The following is a 22,156-nucleotide window of genomic DNA, read 5'->3' as shown; positions in this document are numbered from 1 at the left end:
GGAGTGCAGATCCCCTGGAGAAGGGTAACAGCCTAGTCTTACCACCACCCGTCTGTGCTCAAGCAAGAGTCAATCCCAACCACGGCCAGTGCCCTCTGAGAGAGTGCAGTTTGCATGTCACCGAGCAGATCTTTCAGAGACAAGAAAATCTCCAACTTCAAACGACATTAGAAATTGTGATACTCCAGGAGGATTACTCCATAGCTTAGAGGCCAGCCGGGCATTCTAGGGGAAAGGGCAGCTCAGATAGAGAAGGGAGCACCAAATAAAGTGTGTTTGGAGGATCCTCCCAGGAGGGGAGATGCATGTTGAAAATAGACTACGAACCGAACATGAGTGCCACTCAATGCCTCTTTTGCAGACCACAACACCCAAAAGAAGAGAGAGAACACAAGGGATTGCCCTGCCACAGAGGCAGGGTGGATGGGAGGGATGGGGGTGGGAGGGATATTATCCATGGTGGTGGAAAATGGGCACTGGTGGAAGGATGGGTATTTGATCATTGTATAATCAAAACCCAAGCACAAAAAATTGTAAATCTACAACTGTACCTCATGGTGTTTCACTAATAATAATAAAAAAATATTGTGATGCTGCTTCCAGACACAAAGGTCAAAACCTGGGGAAGAGGTAGCATTCTGATAAACTTTGTGAGTCCTTTCTAGATCTTGGATATTAGGCCTCTGGTGTATTGGGTGCTACTATTTCCTACTATTCAGTAGTACAGTATATTTTTATTTTGATTATCAACTTTTAAAGTGCATGTGTCTGCAGCACAGCCACTGCCGTGATTCCCCATTGACTTGATGTGTAGCGGGCACAATCATGACACACAGCATGTGCCCACGGGAATACGTTATGTGTCATGGGATGTGTAGTGCACCTGATACAATATGACAGAAGCAACACAAAATGAACAGCAACATTTGGGAGAAAAGGACTTAAATCATTTCTTATGGGAGTTCCCTGGGAAATATCACATTAGGAGAAACCAGAGGGAGAAAGACAAATGATGATCTTACAAACCTGTGGTATACAGAGAGGAAAAAAGGAGCTGACGGTACTGAACAATGACAAAGTCGTGGCCTTGGATTACAAAACCTGGATTAGCCAACATTGGGGGACGTGTGGAGAAAAGGAAGAGATGGATGTAAGTGACATAGGGAGAGGTGAAAGGTCTTGGCACTTCGATTGGGGGGGAGGGGGAGTATAGAACTCTGTACACCAAAATATCTTTTTTTTAAGTACAAGTTCTCACGAATGCCTTTAAGTAAGATTTCATTATAATAGCGAAACTGTCGTATTCAATATGCCAAACACAGTAGCAAGTCTCACGATAAAGACTTTACTGGGCCCGCTCCAGCAAATTGATGAACGGGAGGACAGTGACAGTGACAGTGAAACTGTATTATCACTCATGGAAGATGAGCTACACACAAATGCTCATTTCTTCACATTTTTATCTGTCCTCTTAAATCTCCTGCTTTTCTAAATAGTCTAAGTATACAATAAGCTGTACATAAGTAAACAGGATAAAAGTATATTCTGTTTTCTAAAGTCTCCTTCCTCAGTATTTTCATCCCTTGAAACAACGAGGATTTTTAAAGTTCTTTTGGAGAAATAGTATCTGATGTAGGGATTACTTAATTGGTAACAGAAACAGGAAAGATGATGAGAACAGCGAACAATACAATTGCTTCAAATCACAATGTACATTAAAAAAAGTAAACGCTAAGGGTATGATTTGTTTGTGTATATGGAGAAAGCATACGATTTTTGTTTAGAATCTGTTAGGGAAGATTTCTTTCTTTTGGCTTCCTAACTGATGCAGGCTGTCCAGAGATCTTTCAGCAACACTGGACCAGCTGTAGCCAGTGATTTCACCTTGCACTGTTCCAGGGGTGTTGGGGTACCAAGGATCAAATTCATATGTCCCTTGTCCCTGACATAGGTCCCAGGAAGAGTTTTTCTAAAAAACTCAGCAGAACTCATGGGACCAGTAAGATAGTACAGAGGTAGGGCACTTACCTTGCACATGGCCAACCCAGATTCGATCCCTGAATGGTTCCCTGAAGGTCCCCTATGCACTTCCAGGAGTGATTCCTGAGTACAGAGCCAGGAGAAAGTCCTGATGACCTCCAGGTATGGTCCCCAAAAAACCAAAAAAACCTCAGTCTAACTCAGTGAGGGCTGAGGAAAGCTGAGAGGATGCTAAAATTTCGGTCTAAGTGATGCCACAGAAAAATTCAGGCAACATCCTGGGCAACAGTAGTGCACTTGCCTTTCAAACAGCCAACCCGGGTTCAATCCCTGGCACCCCATATGGCCTACCAAGCCCTGTCAGGAGTGATTCCAAAGCACAAAGCCAGAAGTAAGCCCTGAGTACTGCTGGTGTGCACCCGCACACACATCAAGAAGGGAAAAGGAAAAGAAAGAAAAAAGAGAAGAAAAACTCAGCCATCATTTTGTCTGTGCAAAGTCAAAGATTATTTTTCAGATATTCATATAAAATCCTGGAGAAGTACTGAAAAGTTCAATTAGGTAAACACAATCTCCATTTTTATAAAACAAGCTTTATAAACAAGTCTGTAATTTGCATAATTATACTTTGCAAAAGAAAGTTTATTTCCATAATTTTGATCTATGGCTTAAGTTCTGCCAAAGTTAAAAAAGAAAATTATGGAAAAGAAAATGTTAAAGACCAATACCCTTTTCTCCCCCAATTTTCAGTTATGTACTGTAAAATAGAAGTAGTAGCTTCAATACCCTAGACAGAAGGCATTATATAGAAAGACAACATCTGGACTTCACTAAAGAATATATTTTCTTACATCTGTATTTTCACTTGCTGGATTTTTACTTAAGGCAGCTAGTTCTTTCTATTAGTATTCAAGCATGCTGCCACACAGTAATGAATACCTCAGTAAAGAAAGTTGCCTATTAACCCTTCAACGTGTCTTCTATGCAAATGTCCCATCTGATGTTCTCACTGAATAGCATTCAAATTGCTCTTTGGTCCACATCCAAAACATTCTATTGTTAACATTTTCAACTAATATGCCTTAAACTAGCTATTTGGGGGGATAGTTACTCATTAATTTTAGTTGCAGTATTAAAAGGAAGGCAAAACTAAAGGGATGAAATCATAATGAGACAAGCAATTATTTGCATTAAATTCCCACAACCTATTTTTACATTTGTGTTACCAATCAGTCAAGTACAAGTCCTTGCTTGATAGTAATTGGAAACTGTCTTTCTGTTCCAAAACTGGTGCTATATTTTTTGCACATCCTTGAATACACTATCAAAAGCAGATAAGCCATGTAATCCTAAGGCATATAAAGCTTTCTTTATAATCTAAAACACTCCCTTAACAAATGCTTGTTAATTATTCACTATATGAAAAGCACTCCTATAAGCGGGTTGTGGGTTACAAAGGTGAATAAGATAGCGTTTCTCCCTTCAAGATCTTTTTGTTAAGATATATTGAATTGACCAGAACATAAAACATGTACTGATAAAGAGTACAAGTAGGATAACAAAAGAAAAACTATTTATTAGCTAGAATGGAGACTTTTAAATTATCTTCATCTGACATGCAACAAATGTCTCAAAGTTTGAGACACCAAGATCATGTTTTAACTTAAAGCTATTCTTAGGCTTTTAATAATATAACCTCCCCACCGAAAATGTAGAAACGTAAATAAGCATCTGACTAAAATTTTTATAGAAGCTCTTAATCTAAATTTCTTGATTTCAAAAAGGAAAAAATAAAATATGCACAGCATTAACATGTGTTACTATTGCAACCTCTTATGTGTGCATGGAATTCTTTTTTTTTAAGAAGAAGCTACTTTTTTTTTAATTGAATCACTGTGAGCTACAGTTACAAAACTTTCATGTCTGAGTTTCAGTCATACAATGATCAAACACCCATCCCTCGACCAGTGCACATTTTCCAACACCAATGTCCCCAGTATCCCTCTCTTCATCCCCTTCCACCCCTCCTCCTGCCTCTATGGCACAAAATTTTCCCCATACTCTCTACTTATGGGTATTAAGATTTGGCATACAGATAAAGAGAGGTCATCATGTTTGGTCCTTTATCTACTTTCTGCACCCATCTCCCATCCCGAACTATCCCTCCAACCATCATTGTCTTAGTGATCCCTTCTCTATCCCAGCTGCCTTCTTCCCCAGCTCATAAGGCGGGCGTCCAACCATGGAGCAATCTTCCTGGCCCTTGTCTCTACCGTCCTTGGGTGTTGGTCTCATGATATTTTTATAATCCACAAATGAATGCAGTCATTCTATGTCTTTCCCTCTCTTTCTCACTCATTTCACTTAGCATGATACTCTCCATGACCATCCTCCTATGAGAAAATTTCATGACTTCATCCTCCCGAACAGCTGCATAGTATTCCATTGTGTGGATGTACCAAAGTTTCTCTAACCAGTGGCCTGTTCTCGGGCACTCAGTTGTTTCCAGATTCTGGCTATTGTGAACAGTGCTGCAATGTACAGATGTCATTTCTACTGTGCTTTATTGCACCCCTGGAATATACTGCTGGGTCAAATGGGAGTTCAATTTCCAGTTTTTTGAGAAACATCCATATTGCTTTCCAAAAAGGCTCGACCAGTCAGCATTCCCACCAACAATGAAGGAGAGTCCCTTTCTCCCCACATCCATGCCAACACCAGTTGCTTTTGTTCTTTTGGATGTGTGCCAGTCTCTGGTGTGAAAGATCCCATTGATGTTCTGATTTGCATTTCCCTGATGATTAGTGATGAAGATACACATGGAATTCTTATTACTCTTTTACTACAATATTTGCGCCATATTCAAAGAACAATGAGTATAAAAGAGAAGATTTGAGAACCCTTTGGAAAGTAATTATCTGACTTGAGAGACGATGGAGAATAAAAGATGATGCACGGTTTGAAAAAGAAATTTATTAAAAATATCAAAATTGCCTGCTTCAAAGAGAAAGACTTTAGAGATAGTTTGCTTAGTTTTCCTAGCTATCATTTATCTGGTAGAGTAGAATACATATATGATATTTACGCAATACCTGATACACACATCATATATTACTTCCCTCCAATAACCATGAAACAAGGGCAGCAAGAAGTTATATATTTTTTTAAGTTTCCAGAACTCCTACGGTCCCAAGTGCCTGCCAAAAGTGATTCCTGAGTGCAGGGCCAGGATTACCCTAAGCAGCCCTCAGTGTGGCAAAAAAAAAAAAAATTGTTTAATGCTCCATACAATCCATTGTCCTGGCCCCATTCCACACCTGTCTTATTCCTCAAGGTTAGCTCAGGCAAGGCCATACTAGAACCATCTGGATTCCCTTAAGCAAGGTTACTTGCTATCTCCTTAGTACCACCACTAAAACAGGTATACCTCTTGGCTGCAGTATCAATCACAGATAACTGCAATTATCTCTTCGCATATCTCTCTCCTAGACAGGCAGGTGCTGCAGGCCCGGGAGCCTGGAGCCAAGGTGACTGTGCACACTCAACATTTTAGTACTGATGACAAAGGGAATTGCCGAGTGCCACAGAAGAGAAGTCAACTTGGGCCATAACATCACCAAGCATTTGTTAATTAAAGTTATTTGCTAAAGATTAATTTATTCATTTTTTTTTTTTGAGGGTGAAGGGGGCTTGAGCCCACTCGGCTGTACTCAGGGATCATACGTGTTGGTGCTCAGAGACCATAAGCACTAGCACTCAGAGATCAAAACCAGGTCGCCTCATACAGGGCAAGTGTCTTACACCTGTCCTATCTCTCCAGTCCCTCATTTATTCATTCTTCAACTATTATTTGATTGGTTTCTACTGTACGTCATACACCTTTCCAGGTACTAAAGAGTAGTTTAGAATACAAAAATACCTGCTGTCAGGGAGCTTCCTTTTCAGGAGTGTGAAGAGAGATTTTAAAATTAAAAACAAATTTAACAGCAATAGACAGACACAATATTTAGGATATTTTGTACGAAGATTCAAATAACCTGGTCCCAAACCCTAAGGAATTGACACACTAGCTGGAGATAACAAAGGAAGAGCCAAGAACAAAGGCAAAATACATGCTGGAGCTAGAAAATTCACTGGTGGGTACTTTGGCTAAGAGCATTTTCTGTTTTTCTCTTCGGAGGTGACGAAGCCATTGAGGAAAAGAAATGACTCTGGTGTTAAGAGGAATGGTCTCCCTGGAAAAGCAAGGGGGGAAAGTGCAAAACTTTAACTCAAAAATTTTTCCCTCTGACCAGTATGACAATACTAGTTGGAAATGATCATGCTGGACAAGAACTGAGTGTTAAAAGTAGGTAAAGGGAGGGGCTGGAGCCATAGCACAGCGGTAGGGCGTTTGCCTTGCACGTGGCTGACCTGTGTTCGATTCCCAGCATCCCATATGGTCCCCTGAGCCCTGCCAGGAGTAATTTCTGAGTACAGAGCCAGGAGTAACCCCTGTGCATCGATCGCCGGGTGTGACCCAAAAAGCAAAAAAAAAAAAAAAAAAGTAGGTAAAGGGATATACACAATAATCTTTTAGTATCTACATGGCAAACCACCTTTCCACTGACCAGAGGTCTCTGTGCTTCCCAAACTCTTCTGTCTTCTTACTATTAAAGCTACATGGTCCTGGGCTGGAGCGATAGCACAGCGGGTAGGGCGTTTGCCTTGCACACGGCCCACCCAGGCTCGATTCCCAGCATCCCATATGGTACCCCGAGCACTGCCAGGGGTAATTCCTGAGTGCAGAGCCAGGAGTAACCCCCGTGCATCGATGGGTGTGACCGAAAAAGAAAAAATAAAAACCTACATGATCCTTCAGCACCTGCTCTAGAAGTCTGTTCTGTGAGGTTGTCTCCTCTTTTCCTCCCATGGGGGAGTAGAGACCTCAATCATGACACTTAGTGCACAGACCTCATTCTAAAGAACCCACCTCTTTGTGGGCTGCTGACCTGTCTAGCCGCTAACCCTATTACAGTAGGCTTGGTCCACTAATATCAGTAAGGCAAAACCAGAACTTGTTTTATAGGTGATAATATTTCTAGGCAATGAAACGTTAAGTAGGTAGTGAGAGGACAGTTTGTGGGGTAAGACATCTACAACCATGACAGAGAAGAGAGCTTGGGTAAGTATCTGAGTGTCACAGCTCAACCACTATCTTGCAGAGGTCATGGCCTCTGCATAATCACCCTCCACCCAGAGACATTATCATTAGCTGTGCAGATCTGCAGATAAGCTCTATCATAAACAGATTGGGAACCTAAAGCAACCAATTTGTCCCTGAAACCAAAATCCAACCATTCTGTTTTATTTTGGGGTCACATCCAGTGGTGCTCAGGGGTTTCCCCTCACTCTGTGCTCAGGGAAAATTCCTGGAGGGATCAGGGAACCATATGAGATGCCAGAGATTGAACCCTGGTCCATTATGTGCAAGGCAAAAGCCCTACCCACTATCACTCTAGTCCCAAATCAAACCATTTGTCTGATCTAAGTCCCTAAAACGATCATGATCACGACCATCCTGTTGTTCATCAATTGCCTCGGAGCAGGCCCCAGTAACGTCTCCTTCATCCTAGCCCTGAGAATTTTTTAAAAAGTGCCACATTCAAGGCTCTTTCAGGATTAGGAGAATGAGATCCATCATGTTACTGGTGTTTGGCATATTGGGTACGCCACGGGGAGTTTGCCAGACACTGCCGTGTGTGCAGATTACATTCGGTAGCTATTATTAGTCCCTAAAACACCCTTGAAGAAAACTTCTCCCTAAGCAAAGTCTGAACCCAAGAAATGTATGAAACAAAATCAAACAGCACACTGTGCTTTCTGCAATCTGGCAAAGTTGCTTCTATCAGTTTCTACATCAGTAGAGACTCTGAATTCAATTCACTGATTAACTAGGGACTGGGAGAACTGTGCTCCTGATGGCCAACAGCAAGGATCCCCTTCTGCACACCAGCACACAGAACTCCCCAGGCTGGCGAGGGTCCGAGACGTTCATCAGCATGAATGTGACGCGGGCCATGCTTGGAGTATTTCCTGTCACTCCTGCCTGGACCGCTGCAGTGCAGTGGGCAAGTAAGTTCTTTTAGCAAAACTGCTTTCATAACAACAGGTTGCCTCATCAGCAAAACTTGGGGCACAGTTTCTGGAGATCATGAGTTAAGCAAACACATCAAAGATGCCAAGTGAGTAACCATCTTTGATTTCTTAAATCAGTTCATCAGCAACTTTATTCTAGCAACCTTCTTCAGCAGCAGAAACTCACTGATAAAAATGCCCTTATTCCCAGTCACCTAATGGACACACAATTCTGTGTATACAAAACATCCTTAAAGTATAACCGGGGAACATATCTTACTTTAAAAAGTATTTTTTTGTCTCTTGCAAATTAGTGAATAATGTCAGATGTTTTATCCAGAACTTGTGGGATGCTGCAGTCAAACTTGGGTCAACTGCATGCATGACAAATACCACAGACAGCACCCCACATGGTATTCTAAGCATTGCCAGGAGTGACACCTGAGCACTGGACCATAAGCATGCCATGTGTGACCACCCCCACAAAAAAATATATTTTCCTTGTTTGTCTCTTGCAAATTAATGGATAATAAAGTCAGGTGTTTTCTCCAGAACTTGTGTCCCAAAAACTCTCCTGCTCTGAATTATAAACTTAGTATTTGTAGAGGGCTTCAGAGAAATCCTCTGAAATCTGGGATGGAACATAAATGACTTCACAAAACAACAAACAGAAAGGAAAATAAATAAAGTAGGATAACCAGCCCTAGTTGAATGCTGGGCTGGGGTGATAGCACAGCGGATAGGGCGTTTGCCTTTCATGCAGCCAACACGGCTGATCCGAGTTCTATTCCTCCACTCCCCTCGGAGAGACTGGCAAGCTATCAAGAGTATCTTGCCCGCATGGCAAAGCCTGGCAAGTTCCCCATGATGTATTCGATATGCTAAACACAGTAACATGGCTCACAATGTTACTGGGCCTGCTCGAGCAAATCAGTGAACAATGGGGAGGACAGTGACAGTCAAATAATGCTGGGAAGGTGGAATGGTGGTAGAATTGGTGTTTGAATATTACAGGTAATCAAATATTGTCAACTACTTTATAAAATAATAAGTAAATAAGAAAAAATATATATGTGCACCCCTCTGTTTACTGTAGTGCTAGTTATAATAGATAAGACTGGAAACAACCCAAGTTCTCAAGAACAGACTGACGCATAAAGCAACTAAGGTGTGTACACACAATGAAATGCTATTCGGCTATAAGGAAAGCTGAGGGCTAGAGTGTGTGTCTGGGGCTAAGTTGCTTGCTATGCACTTGAATCCCGAACACCACATATAGTACCCTGAGCACTGCCAGGAGTGATCCCTTAGCAGTGAGGCAGGAGTAAGTCCTGAGCACAACTAGGTGAGCACCACTAGGTGTGTCAGGAGGAGGAGGAGAGGGAAGGCGAGCGGAGGGGAAGGGTGGGAGAAGGCAGAAGGCAGGGCAGGACAAGGAGATAATACAGGGGGGTGAGGGGCAGCCCTGCATGCAGCTGACCCGGGTCTCATCCCTGAGCACAAAGCCAGGAGCAAGCCTTGAGCACCGCCAGCTGTGGCCCCACCCAAAAAAAAAAAAAAAGAAACGATTATTTCCTGCAGTTTGCTGCTACATGGATGGACTTGGAGGGTATCATGCTGAGTGAAGTCAGAGTCATGAGGACAAACACAGGAAGATCTCTCTTGTGCGTGGAATGTAAAGTGACACAGAAAGGAAACTAAAAGCACCAGCAAAGGGGAACAGCCCCTGGGAGAAAGGCCACAGAACTGAGCTGACGACGAGACTGATAGAGGAAACAGGAGGGAACCTGGGGACCTAGGAAGCATCCCGGCACTCTGTGTGTGTATGGTGTTGGAACACCGTATGCCCGAAACACTTGCAGTACTGGAAACCATGGTGCCTTAACAATCTAAAAGATAGCACAAGCAGAGAGAGAGAGCGTTTGCCTTGCTCTCGGCCAACCCAGGTTCGATTCCTGGCATCCCATACGGTCCCTGAGCACCACGAGTAGAAATTCCTGAGTGCAGAGTCAGGAGTAACCCTAGAGCATTGCCGAGTATGACCGAAAATGTGTGTGTGTGTGTGTGTAAAACACCTAAAAGAAAAAAAAAAGAAATGTTTTAAGGAATCAGCTTTTGAAATACTAGAGGTGGGCCATGACAGAGGGAAGGTGCTGGCCTTGCTTGCTGCTGCTGGGCCCCGTCTGAATCTCCTGCACCACCTACGGGTTCCCGAGCCCAGAGTCAAGAAGAGTCCCTAAATCCCACTGGGTGTAATAACATACTGGAATTGTGAATATATTGGTCACGGTCATGGTCACGGTCCTCCCGTTATTCATCGATTTGCTCGAGCGGGCCCAGTAACATTCCATCGTCAGACTTGTTACTGTATTTGGCATAGTGAATACATCACGAGTAGCTTCCCAGGCTTTGCCATGCAGGCAAGATACTCTAGGTAGCTTGTCGGGCTCTCCAAGAGGGGAAGAGGAATAAAACTCCGGTTGGCCAGGCCGGCTGCATGCAAGGCAAACACCCTACTGCTCTGCTATTGCTCCAGCGTGAATATATTAATAAATAAATTCATGATTAAAATAATGAATTACAACTATTATAGAGACAATCAAGAAGCAGAAGAAATATGTTAATCAACAACTTTTACATAATCCTGAAGTTAAAACTATGATCCTCATTTCGCAGGGTTTATCTCTTGCAATGGAAAACCGTATTTCACATCTATTTCTCATAGGCGTTATGTCTGTTTTGGGTTTCAGTTTTAGGCCCACATCCAGTAGTCCTCTGGGCTGATTCCTGGCTCTGTGCTCAGGGGTAATCCCTAGAGGTACTTGGAGGACCAGGTGTGGTGCTGAAGACCATGTGCTTGGCTGCAGGCAAGCCAACTACCCACCTGTTTGACTATCTCTCCGTTGCCTCATAACCGTTTTCTTTTTTAAATTTTATTATTTTACAATGGCCCTCCCGTTGATCATCGATTTGCTCGAGCGGGCCCAGTAACGTCTCCATTGGAGACTCTGTTGTTGCTGTGTCTGGCATATCGAATACTCTCGGTAGCTTGCCGGGCTCTCCGAATGACATAAGATTTTTTACTGACAATGTAAACATCATCTCTTGATATGCCTGTGACCCACATTAAATTTTGTATATCAATTAATGGCTGAATAAATAGCAGTGCTCCAACATTATAAAAAAATATTTTGTATATCAAACATTGCTGAGACATGTTTAAATAAGCACTTTTTCAAATGTCACAGTTACTCCTATTCGCACACACTAAAATATTACGATCAATAGCCTATGAAAGTTGAGTGATGGGGAAATAAAGCTATTTAACTTTTTCTTAACTATGTCTCATAATGGAGACGTTACTGGGCCTGCTCGAGCAAATTGATGAAAAACGGAGGACAGTGCTACAGTGCTACAGTCTATACTGACTTTTGTGGTATGAATTACATCATTAAAAATAATATGCAGGGGCTGGAGTGAATAGCACAGCAGGTAGGGTGTTTGCCTTGCACGCGGCCAACCTGGGTTCAATTCCCACCAACCCATATGGTCCCCCCACCACCGCCTGGGGTAATTCCTGAGTGCATGAGCCAGGAAAAACCCCCATGCATCGCCAGGTGTGACCCAAAAAGCAAAAATAAATTAATTAATTAATAATAATAATAATAATATGCGGTCGGCAAAGCCTGGCAAGCTACCCATGACCTATTCGATAAGCCAAACACAGTAACAACAAAGTCTCACAATGGAGCCGTTACTGGGCCCGCTGGAGCAAATCGATGAACAATGGAAGGACTGTGACAGTTACAGTAACACACAAAGATGAATTTTCTCATGCCTCCTCAGATAAGACCAAGGTTTTTTTTTTCTAAACTAAAATCTACTAATGTTACAAATTAGTGTAACAAAATTAGTGTTACAAACTAATTTCAGAGCATCTGTTTTCCTTCAGTTTCCATTTGGGTTTGTACCCTTATTAGTTTATAATACTCAATATAATAACACAGCAGTAGGGCGTTTGCCTTGCCCACGGCTGACCCAGGTAACCCGGGTTCGATTCCTCCATCCCTTTCAGAGAGCCCAGCAAGTTATCCAGAGTATCTCTCTCACCCGCACAGCAAAGCCTGGCAAGCTAACTGTGAGGTATTGGATATCCCAAACACAGTAACAACAAATCTCACAATGGAGACTTTAGCCGGCCAGCTCCAGCAAATGGATGAACAATGGGAGGACAGTGCTACAGTGTTAGTCAATATAAACTGTGATACCTCATAACACCTTGAGAGAAAGAGTACTGTCCTACAAAATAGACTATACCTATTTTAATACAGCTAAGTTGCCTTCTATGATTTATATTTTTTGTATAAATTGTGATTACTCCTAAAGTCTGCTAAATGGTGGGAGTCATTAAAAATACATTAATCTGCATAGTTCTTACAAGTCAGAAAACCAAACTTAAATATCAAAAAGCTGTTGAAAAACAGCTGTTGGAGCAGATCAATTCCCCCTTTTAGTAAAGTATATAGAAAGATATATTAAATATGTGTTGCACATGTGTGCGAATGTATATATATATGTATATATATATACACAATCTGCTCCATCCATAAAGACAGATACCTAATAAACTGTTCTCAAACGAAAGGTAAAAAGTTTAAACATGGAGTACAACTCCCTCTGTACAAAGCTGTCCCTAGTCAACAAGGTTATCAATTGCTCTGTATTTAAAGATTAGGACCTAACAATAACCAAGATACAGAAAGAACTTAAGACATCATGTACTGGTGAACGGATATAAAATATCTAATACACATTTGATACGCACATTAATATTATTCTGCCAAAAGAAACAAATGAAATCTATCACTTGCCACTATGCATACAGGGAACTTGGGGCATTATGCAGAGTGGGGAGAGGAAAAAGCACCTCTAATCACTTAACATCAGGAAGCCAAAGCAACTGAGGCGCAGGAGATGGTTCAAGGGCTGGGCACATGCTTTGCATGCCGGGGCCTGGCAGCAGATTCCAGACAACTCAGGGTCCCGAGCATCACAAGAGAACCAACTATTAGACAGGCTGGGCCTGGTGGGAAGAAGTTGGTAAACAGTAAGGAAACTCTACCTACAAGACCAGAAAGTTCTGGGGATCCAGTTCGGCGTGATCAGTTAATAATATAGTCTTATTATTATTCCTATCATTGAAATCATTGAAACAGGAGCTCTCCGAGTGTTTTCGCCCCAAAGAAAGGAAAGGCAATCCTGTGACCGATGGAAGTGTCAGCTACAGCCCCAGTGGGAGTCACTCAGCAATCTTAAGCGTGCCAAATCAACACTTTGTCTTCAACACACACGCTCTTCTCTGTCGAGGGCATCTCCACAACGCAGCGGGGCAGGGAGGCCTGATGAGCAGTGCCCGAAATGGGAAAGGAAGAAAAACCACGTCCTGAAATTAAGTTACCTCTAAAGTCATTACGGAGTAGCAGGGTTTGGGGGCACAGTTGGCCGCTAAACGGATTTGGAGTCCAGGAAACTGAGTCTGCTGAGACTCGGGGTAATTAACGGGATTGTCAGGGAGTCTGGAGGACCCCGACCTGGCGCTTCTCGCCAACAGGGCTGTCCTGGGTGACCTGATTTCCTCCTGCCCCCCGACAGTGCCCTCCTCCCCAACCGCGCCCTGGCCCTTTGTGTGGGTGTCCACTCGCTCCCACCCGGCCCTCCCCGGCCTTGTCCGTTTCCGAGCGTTTATCAGCACGGCGGGGGCCTCCCCCCTTGCTGCCCGCCCCAAGTCCTGGGGGGGGCCCCCGGGGCCCGCCCGAGCCTCCCCGGGTCGCTTCCGAGGCGGGATCCCGGCGGCGCCCCAAGCCACAAATCAGAGCCGGGACCCGGCCCGCCGCCACCCGCCCCAGCCCGGGTCCCCGGCCCCGAAGCGCAGGAAACGCCCCAACGCGGCCACTTCTGAGTCGGCGCGCCGGGTCCCGTGCAGACCGTTGTGGGGCGCGACCCCATGCCCGGCCCCGCGGCTGCTGCACTGCGGCCTGCGGCGCCCCGACACCCCCACCCGGGCGCCCACGCTCCCCGACACCCACATCCGCGACCCCCCCCGCACCCCGACACCCCCTCCCGGTCGCCCACGCGCCCCGACACCCCCACCCGCGCCCCCACGCGCCCCGACAGCCCCACCCGCGCCCCCACGCGCCCCGACACCCCCAGCCGGGTCCCCACGCGCTCCGACACCCCCAGCCGCGCCTCCGTCCGCCTCGACACTCCCAGCCCGCGCACCCCGACACATCCAGCCGGGGTCCCCCAGTGGTGCCCCGACATCCCCCCAGCCGCGCCCCCGCGCGCCCCGACTTCTCCCGGCAACCCTGGGCGCCCAGACACCCCCAGCCCGCGCCCCCGCGTGCCTCGACACCCCCAGCCCGCGCCCCCGCGTGCCTCGACACCCCCTGCCGCGCCCCCGCGTGCCCCCCGACACCCCCAGCCCGCGTGCGCCCCGCGGAGCCGCCCCGGAGCCCCCGCTCACCGATGTCCCCGTCCTCGTCGTCGTCGTCCTCCATGTCCAGCAGGACGTCCCTGGTGATGCGGTGCATGGCTCCGGGAGGCGGCGGGACGGGGGCGCGCGGTCTGGCTTCAGGGGACCCGCCCGGCTGGCCCGAGTCTGGCGCTTTGCGCGCGGCCGGCAACGGAGCATGCCCAGTCGGGGCGCGGCGCCTTTAACTGCTCGCACAAGGAAGTCGGAGGCGTGCGGGAGCCGCGGGCGGGGCGGGGCTGGGGACCCCGCTGAACCCGCACCCTGGCGGCCCCGGGCGCCCGGGACTTATAAGGGCACGTCCCGGGCGCGCTCCGATCTCTGTTCCCGGGGCGCGCGGCGATGTGGGGGGGGGCCCAGTGGAGCTCCCCGGAGCGTCTCCCCAAAGTGGGGGCGAGGGGAGCCCGCAGGGGAAAGGGGAGAGTGAGATGCAGGGGGGAGGCGGGAGGCGTTCAGAACCCCGAGAGCGAAAGGGACGCGCACCAAAGGGGGATGCGCTGGACGCGCCCCCTAACCCCCACCCCACCCCCACCCCCACCCCCGGTTCCTTGCCTCCCTCCGGAGAGAAAAACTTCAACTCCGAGTCTTTTAGGGAAAAAAAGGGAGAAAGAAGCTACGAATCTGGGCGGAGAGGGCCCAGGGTTAAAGGTCTTGCCATGCCCGCTTCGCCCTGGCCCTGCCCGTTGGGTCCTGGCACCGCTTGGGTCCCCACGGAGCCAGGAGTGGCCCCCGTCTCGCCCCAAAAGCCAGGGATTGCCTCTTTCATCAGATACAAACTCTGTTCCTGAAGCGGGTTGAGAAGCTGTTATAGTCTAAGGAAACCAGTTAATGAAAGGGCATAAGGGCTGAAAGTGAAGGAATCTATTTCTTCAAAGGAAACAGGAATTCCTATTTCTAAGACACATAGAGTATTTGGAACTGCGGGTTCCTTGGATTGTTTATCTGCAGAATTTTTTTCAAAGAAGTTGGTAAATTCACATGGGTCCAATCTGATTTTTTTTAAAGGGCTAGAAGGTGCATTTCATGGAATCCTTGTTATATTTGTCAAACACTGCTCATTAAAACGTTTGTGCTTTTTTTAACCACTGAAATGTGAGAATGATTACAAAAACGTTAAATCGGCATTTTATTCTTCTACTTGGTTATTTTGATGTTTTTATGAAAGAGAAACAAAACTGAGACTGGTCAAAAGTGGGAAAACAGGCCTGGATGTGCTTTTAGAATATACGTAGGTAGTAATATATGTGCCCCTTAAAGTTCCTTTATGAGCTAATAGAATTGATCTTAACATAATGAGAAAACAAAAAGCTCTGAAGAAAGAATGAGGTGAGAGAGAGAGAGAGAGAGAGAGAGTAATAAGAAGAAAAGATTGTAAGATTCTAATGAACTTTCTCTCCAAAGTTGTGGGTCTTTTCAAAGAGATAGGGGCTTATAATCAGCTTGCACACCTTTTCTTTCTTTCTTTCTTTCTTTCTTTCTTTCTTTTTTTAAATATATATGTGTCTCCTATGTGCTGGGCAAAGTTCTAAATGTTTTACAAACATTCAGTCCTGTGATCCTCACCTTAACTCCAGAAGAAGTTCCCAGAAGTTCCCACTTTCATTCCATCAGAGGGGCACTGGGTGGTGAAACTACTCAAGCCCAAGTAGCTCATTCCAGAATCCTTGCTTTAGCCACTTCAAAAACACTTTGAATTTTTGAATTTCTGAATCCATTTTTCAAAAGTCACTTTTCTCCACCCACCCATTCTAGGCCCCCCAAATCCCATCAGCTCCCTGCCACAGTTCTCTTGATAAATAGTTGAGATTTTATGGCCTAAGAATTGACTCAAAGTTATTTGCAGTTAGAACTCTTTAGGCTGTTTTCAGCCATAGGTTGCAATGAGCCATTTGAAATTCTTTGCAGATTTTAGTCTCCATTTCTCTTACTTGATAATGTTGCAAAGACAAAAGGTAACTGTTGCTGGAAGAGAAGTGAATTACTCCCTTAGATTAGCAGCCTATCTGTTATTAGTAAATTCTTTTCTTTTGTGTAATTCATTTCATTTCCTACAGCTAGCTACCTCATTTACTTGGGAAATTGGGTGGGGCAGGACACGCCCTGGCACACCCTGCAGTGGTCAGGGCTATTCCTGGCCCTGTGCTCAAGGATGACCCCTGGTGTTGCTCAGGGACCCTGTGCAGTGCCAGGGATCTAATTTGGAGCCGCTGAGTAAAAGGGAGTTATCCTGGTCAGAGCCATAGTCCATGCATGGGGCATTTGCCTTGCACATGGCAGACCTGGGTTCGATCCTCAGCATTCCATGTTCCCCAGAGCACTGCCAGAAGTAATTCCTGAGCGCAGAGCCAGGAGTAACCCCTGTCCATGTTGCTTATGACCCCAAAACAGAGAGGGATGGAGGTGGAGAATCTTACCTCCTGTTTTATTTCTCTGGCTTTTTTTTCCCTCTTTAATTAATTGAATCACTGTGAGATACAAAGCTGCTCATGATTGGGTTTTAGTCATACAGTGCTCCAACACCCATCCCATTTCCCACCAACTAATATCCCCAGATTCCATCCTGCCTCCCCCAACGCCTGCCTCTATGGTGTGTTCTCTCTCTCTCTCTCTCTCTCTCTCTCTCTCTCTCTCTCTCTCTCTCTCTCTCTCTCTCTCTCCCTCTCCCTCTCTCCTGTGACATGCAATCCATGTATTTTTTTGTAAGGTAAAGGTAAAGGCCCTCCCGTTGATCGTCGATTTGCTCGAGCGGGCCCAGTAACGTCTCCATTGGAGACTTTGTTGTTACTGTGTCTGGCATATCGAATACTCTCGGTAGCTTGCCGGGCTCTCCGAGAGGGGCGGAGGAATCGAACTTGGGTCGGCCATGTTGGCCGCTTGTAAGGCAAACGCCCTACCTGCTGTGCTATCGCTCCAGCCTGAGTTATATATGCTTCAAATTAAGGTAATAAGCCTATGTAACAGTGATGGAGCCAGAAAGATAGTCCGGCCAGTAGGGCACTTGCCTTGCATGAAGTCTACCCTGGTTCAATTCCCCTAGGACCTCATATAAATCCCCATAGCCCCACCAGGAGTGATCCCTGAGCACACAGAGCAAGGAGTAAGCCCTGAGCACCTCTGGGTGTGGGCAAAACAACAACAACAACGAAAGGAATGATACCTTTGACCCTGAAAAAATATCATTTATGTAAGAAACATCCTGTGACATACAATGTGACCAGATCATTGGATTGCAGAGTATTTTCTATGGATCACAAGTATTTTCTCATTTATTGGTCTTGTGAATAATAACAACATCTGACAACAGGACAATCTATCTCTGCCGGCCCTTTATATGGTATTTCTTAGTCTAGCCCTGAGACTTTTTCTTCTCATTTTTCTCTATTGAATACTTCCAGTATTATAACCTATTACTTAATAATCTCAGGATACTGCTTCATGAACACACATTTTATACTGGGTCCTGTACTCAGAAGTATTTGATATTTGGTAGTCTTAAAGCTATGTAGGTGCCAACTTGAAAATCTTAATGATATGATCTTTATTTATTTATTTATTGGTTTTTGGGTCACACCCAGCAATGCTCAGGGGCTACTCCTGGCTCTGCACTCAGGAATTACTCCTGGCGGTGCTCAGTGCTCATGCTCGAGGGACCATATGGGAGGCTGGGAATTGAACCCGGGTCGGCTACATGCAAGGCAAATGCCCTACCCGCTGTGCTATTGCTCCAGCCCCCTTAATGATGTGATCTTGGTTTGGTTTTGTTTAGGAGCCACCATCTCCAGTGATCAATCAGGTCTTACTCCTGGCTCTGCACTCAGCGATCACTCCCAGCATAGGGGACCATATGGGGTGCCAGAAATCAAACCCATTCTGCCATGTGCAAGGTAACTGCTGTCCCTACTCAACATAATCTTGATTTTTAAAAATATTTACTATTAGGGTAACATTATTACAGTAATGTTCATGGTCTTGGTTTACAAAGTCACTGCACTCCTAGCACCAGCAAAGTGACAAAGACCTTCACAGTTGTCCCAATGTCACTTTCAGTCTGCCCCCTTCTCTCACACACTAATCTCTCTCATCCCCAAGTGGTAACCTCCTTGTCTGGTTTTTGTTTGGAGTTTGTTTTTCGTTTGGTCAATTTTTGGTGTGGGGCCACACCCATCAATGCTCAGGGATTACTCTTGGCTCTGTCTGAGAAATCACTGCTGGGGGACTATAATGGGATGTCGGGGATCAAACCTGGGTTGGCCGTATGCAAGTCAAGCACCCTACCCAATCTACTATCCCCCAGCCCCCTGAGCGTTTGATTTTGTAATCCTTTCACCACCTTTACACACCTCGTTATCGGAATTAACCAGACAAATCGCTCCACCAACTGGAGCGATAGCACAGCAGGTAGGGCGTTAGCCTTACAAGAGGCCAACATGGCCGACCTGAGTTCGATTCCTCCGCCCCTCTCGGAGAGCCCGGCAAGCTACCGAGAGTATTCGATATGCCAGACACAGTAACAACAAAAGTCTCCAATGGAGACGTTACTGGGCCCGCTCGAGCAAATCGACGATCAACGGGAGGGCCTTACCTTTACACACCTATCCCCTTCCTCCATTTCCCATACACACCATCTAAATGAGAGTATCTTGCCTTTATCCTCCCTCTTACTTTGCTTAACATGACCTTCTAGTTCTACTGAAGTTATAGATAAAGGTAAGAATATTTTCATAGAGCTGAGTAGTATTTCATTTTATATGTGTATGTGTGAGATAGTTTATCCACTCATCTAGCATTAAATTATTTGAGTTGTTTCAGATTACTGCAATGGACACAGGTGTGCATAGTATCTTTTCAAAGTAAGGTTCGTGATCTTGCATTAGAAGCCAAGAAATAGAATTGTTAGGTCATGGGGTAGCTCTATTTTTCTGTTTTGAGAAGACTCTGTACTGTTTTTTTAAGACCATCATCCTAATAACAGTGAATAAACTTTTAACCACCTGCATGCCAACAGTTTGTTTCTGTTTTTTTTTTTGATGTATGTCTTTCTCAATGGTATGAGGTGATAGCTCAGTGTTGCTTTTATTTGTATTTTAATTTCATAAAGTTGTCCACAATTGTTTAAATTCAACATTTCAACACCAATCCCACCAGCATTATACCTTCCTATTACCATTATTTTGAATATTTCCACCACCATTCAAACCTGCCCCATAGGCAGATGCACAATAATTTATTTTGTATTGCTTGTTATGAATAGTATGAGATATTATGCGGCTGCAAAAGCGACCACGTGCTCCTGGGATTCTAAATTTTTTTTAAATATTCAAGGTCCAGAGTCATCTCTGGGGTGTGTTGCTCTTTTCCAAGATTCATTTGTGAGGGGGCTGGAGTGATAAAACAACAAACCCTTGCATGCGGCTGACCCGGGTTCGATTCCCAGCATTTCATATGGTCCCCTGAGCATCACCAGGAGTAATTCCTGAGTGCAGAGCCAGGAGTAACCCCTGTGCATCATCTGGTGTGACCCAAAAAGCAAAAAGGAAAAAAAAGGTTCATTTGAGTTTCTGATTTATGGCCATTAATGTGCTTAAATGGCATGCAGAGGCAGTTCTTGGGAAGGGCTTTGTGAGTCTCTGATTCGTGGCCATTATTAAATGGCACGCAGAGGCAGTTCTTGGGAAGGGCTTTGTGAGTCTCTGATTCGTGGCCATTATTAAATGGCACACAAAGGCAGTTCTTGGGAAGGACTACCAGGAAACTGGAAGGGTGGGGAGTTGGAGGGAGGACGCCCAGCTCTGACTCTGTGAAACCTGGAGTTTTCACTCACTAGTTCTGTATATCTGGGTTTTTCATCAGATTCAGGTCCATTCTCATCGTGGGAGGCTCGGGATGAACCTGTGAAGGTCAGCCATGAGCATGGTGGCATTTGGGTTCTGGAGGTTTGTGGCTTCCAGGGTTCATTTGGGGTAGGCAAAGGGACACACCTGCCCCCCTCCAAGGTGCACCCAGGAAACCAGCCTGGCGTAGGGTGGGGAAACTTCTCTGCAATGTGCTGCTCTCCTCTGAGATTCATTTTTCAGTCTGAATCGTGCACTTAAATGGCCTGATTTTGATCTCTTCGAGATTTATTTATAGGTCTCTGAAGCAAGGCCAATAAATGTGTTTGTCTACCAGAGCCGGAGGTGGTTTGTGGGCATGACTCCCACATACTAAACTTTTGGCCATTTAGTTTCTCAGGAATCTTGGTCCCAAGTTGTTGGGGTCCATCCAGAAGCACAGCAACAATTTGGGGTATTAGGAAACCTGAAGTCACCGTCAGGTTGCTGATGCACTCGCCCCGCAGGTACAGGTTGACTTTCTGGACAGCACCATACCCCTTTTCCTGTGCTCTTTGAAGACAGTGTTGCACCTTCGACTTGTTCTGAGCCCTGCTAATTGTGTCACTGGTCCTTGTTTCAAGGTCTTTGTTTTCATCCCATATCTTGTGTGTGTGTTGTAAATGCCAGTCTATTAGATATCCCTACTTGAATATTCCTAAACAGTTCAAGTTGATCCAAAACTAAATTTACAATCCAGAAATGACATATCCCTCCTTAGGCAACCTGGTGGTCCTCCACTCCCAGAGGGTCACCATATTGATGCCGAACTTAGTGCCGAACTGATCGGCATAGCGCACTACAGCCCAGAACTCCTAGACTCAAGCGATCCTCCTGCCTCAGCCTCCCGAGTAGCTGGAACTACAGGTGTGCGCCACCACGCCCGACTACCAAAAGTATCCTGCCCACACAGCAGAGTCTGGCAAACTACCCGTGGCATATTCAATATGCCAAAAACCAGTAACAATGATGGATCTCATCCTCCTGACCCTGAAAGAGCCTCGAATGTGGCACTTTTTAAAATCTCAGGGCTAGGATGAAAGAGACATCATTGGGGCCTGCTCGAGACAATCGATGACCAACAGGATGACTGTGACAGTGACAGTGAAATGACATATGCTCTAGTCCACAAGTAGATAATCATTTTGATTTCTTCCTATCTCTGACTCTCACCCACCCCATCTAATTATTTGCTAATTCCTGTTGCATTTATCTCCTGTCTGACTCTTTTTGTGGCTGTATTGATGCATAACCCTATAGCATGGCATTCTGTGCAGAACTGGAGGAGAGTAATTCATACTGGATAGAATACAGCAGAAAAGCAAGTGCCAAGTTTTAAGGAGAACTAGAAGAAAAGTCATGGAAAATGTAACATATTAAATGATCCTAAAGTTGAACAGCTCAGAGCAACAGGAATTGCTGGATTCTGTGGTTCAGGAATTTGGGAGCAGCAGAGTCAAGGGGTTCGACTTGGATTCTCTCAGTTCATAAGTTAGGGTTACAGGTTTGGTCATGGTTACTCAGGTTGCAGTCACATAGGAGTTTGACCATTGCTTCAAAGTGTGCTCCTAAGTTTATTTTCAACGGTGCTGCTTGCAGGAGAATGAGGAAAGAGAAGAGGAAGTGGTGAAAACTATAAGATAGCTTTTTGTTTGTTTTT

The 22,156-nt window shown here is 45.2% G+C and overlaps 1 protein-coding gene across 2 annotated transcripts in view; it reads right to left on the bottom strand.

Annotated features, from left to right (window-relative positions):
* ANO6 (anoctamin 6) overlaps positions 1–14,693 on the bottom strand; it is a 202,971-nt gene extending 188,278 nt beyond the window's left edge. The window contains exon 1 of one of the 2 annotated variants that reach the window (XM_056117899.1): positions 14,621–14,693. In XM_056117899.1, coding sequence (XP_055973874.1) covers positions 14,621–14,687 — 67 coding nt within the window. In that variant the 5' untranslated portion in view covers positions 14,688–14,693. The remainder of the gene's footprint in view (positions 1–14,620) is intronic. The other variant, XM_056117898.1, reaches the window with a different exon arrangement.
* Between the last annotated feature and the right edge of the window lie 7,463 nt (positions 14,694–22,156).

The sequence above is a fragment of the Sorex fumeus genome, unplaced genomic scaffold (assembly GCF_029834395.1).
Source record: "Sorex fumeus unplaced genomic scaffold, SorFum_2.1 ptg000036l, whole genome shotgun sequence".
Lineage (NCBI taxonomy): Eukaryota > Metazoa > Chordata > Mammalia > Eulipotyphla > Soricidae > Sorex > Sorex fumeus.
The sequence above is the reverse complement of the archived record's forward strand: the minus strand, read 5'-3'. Positions and strand labels throughout refer to the sequence as shown.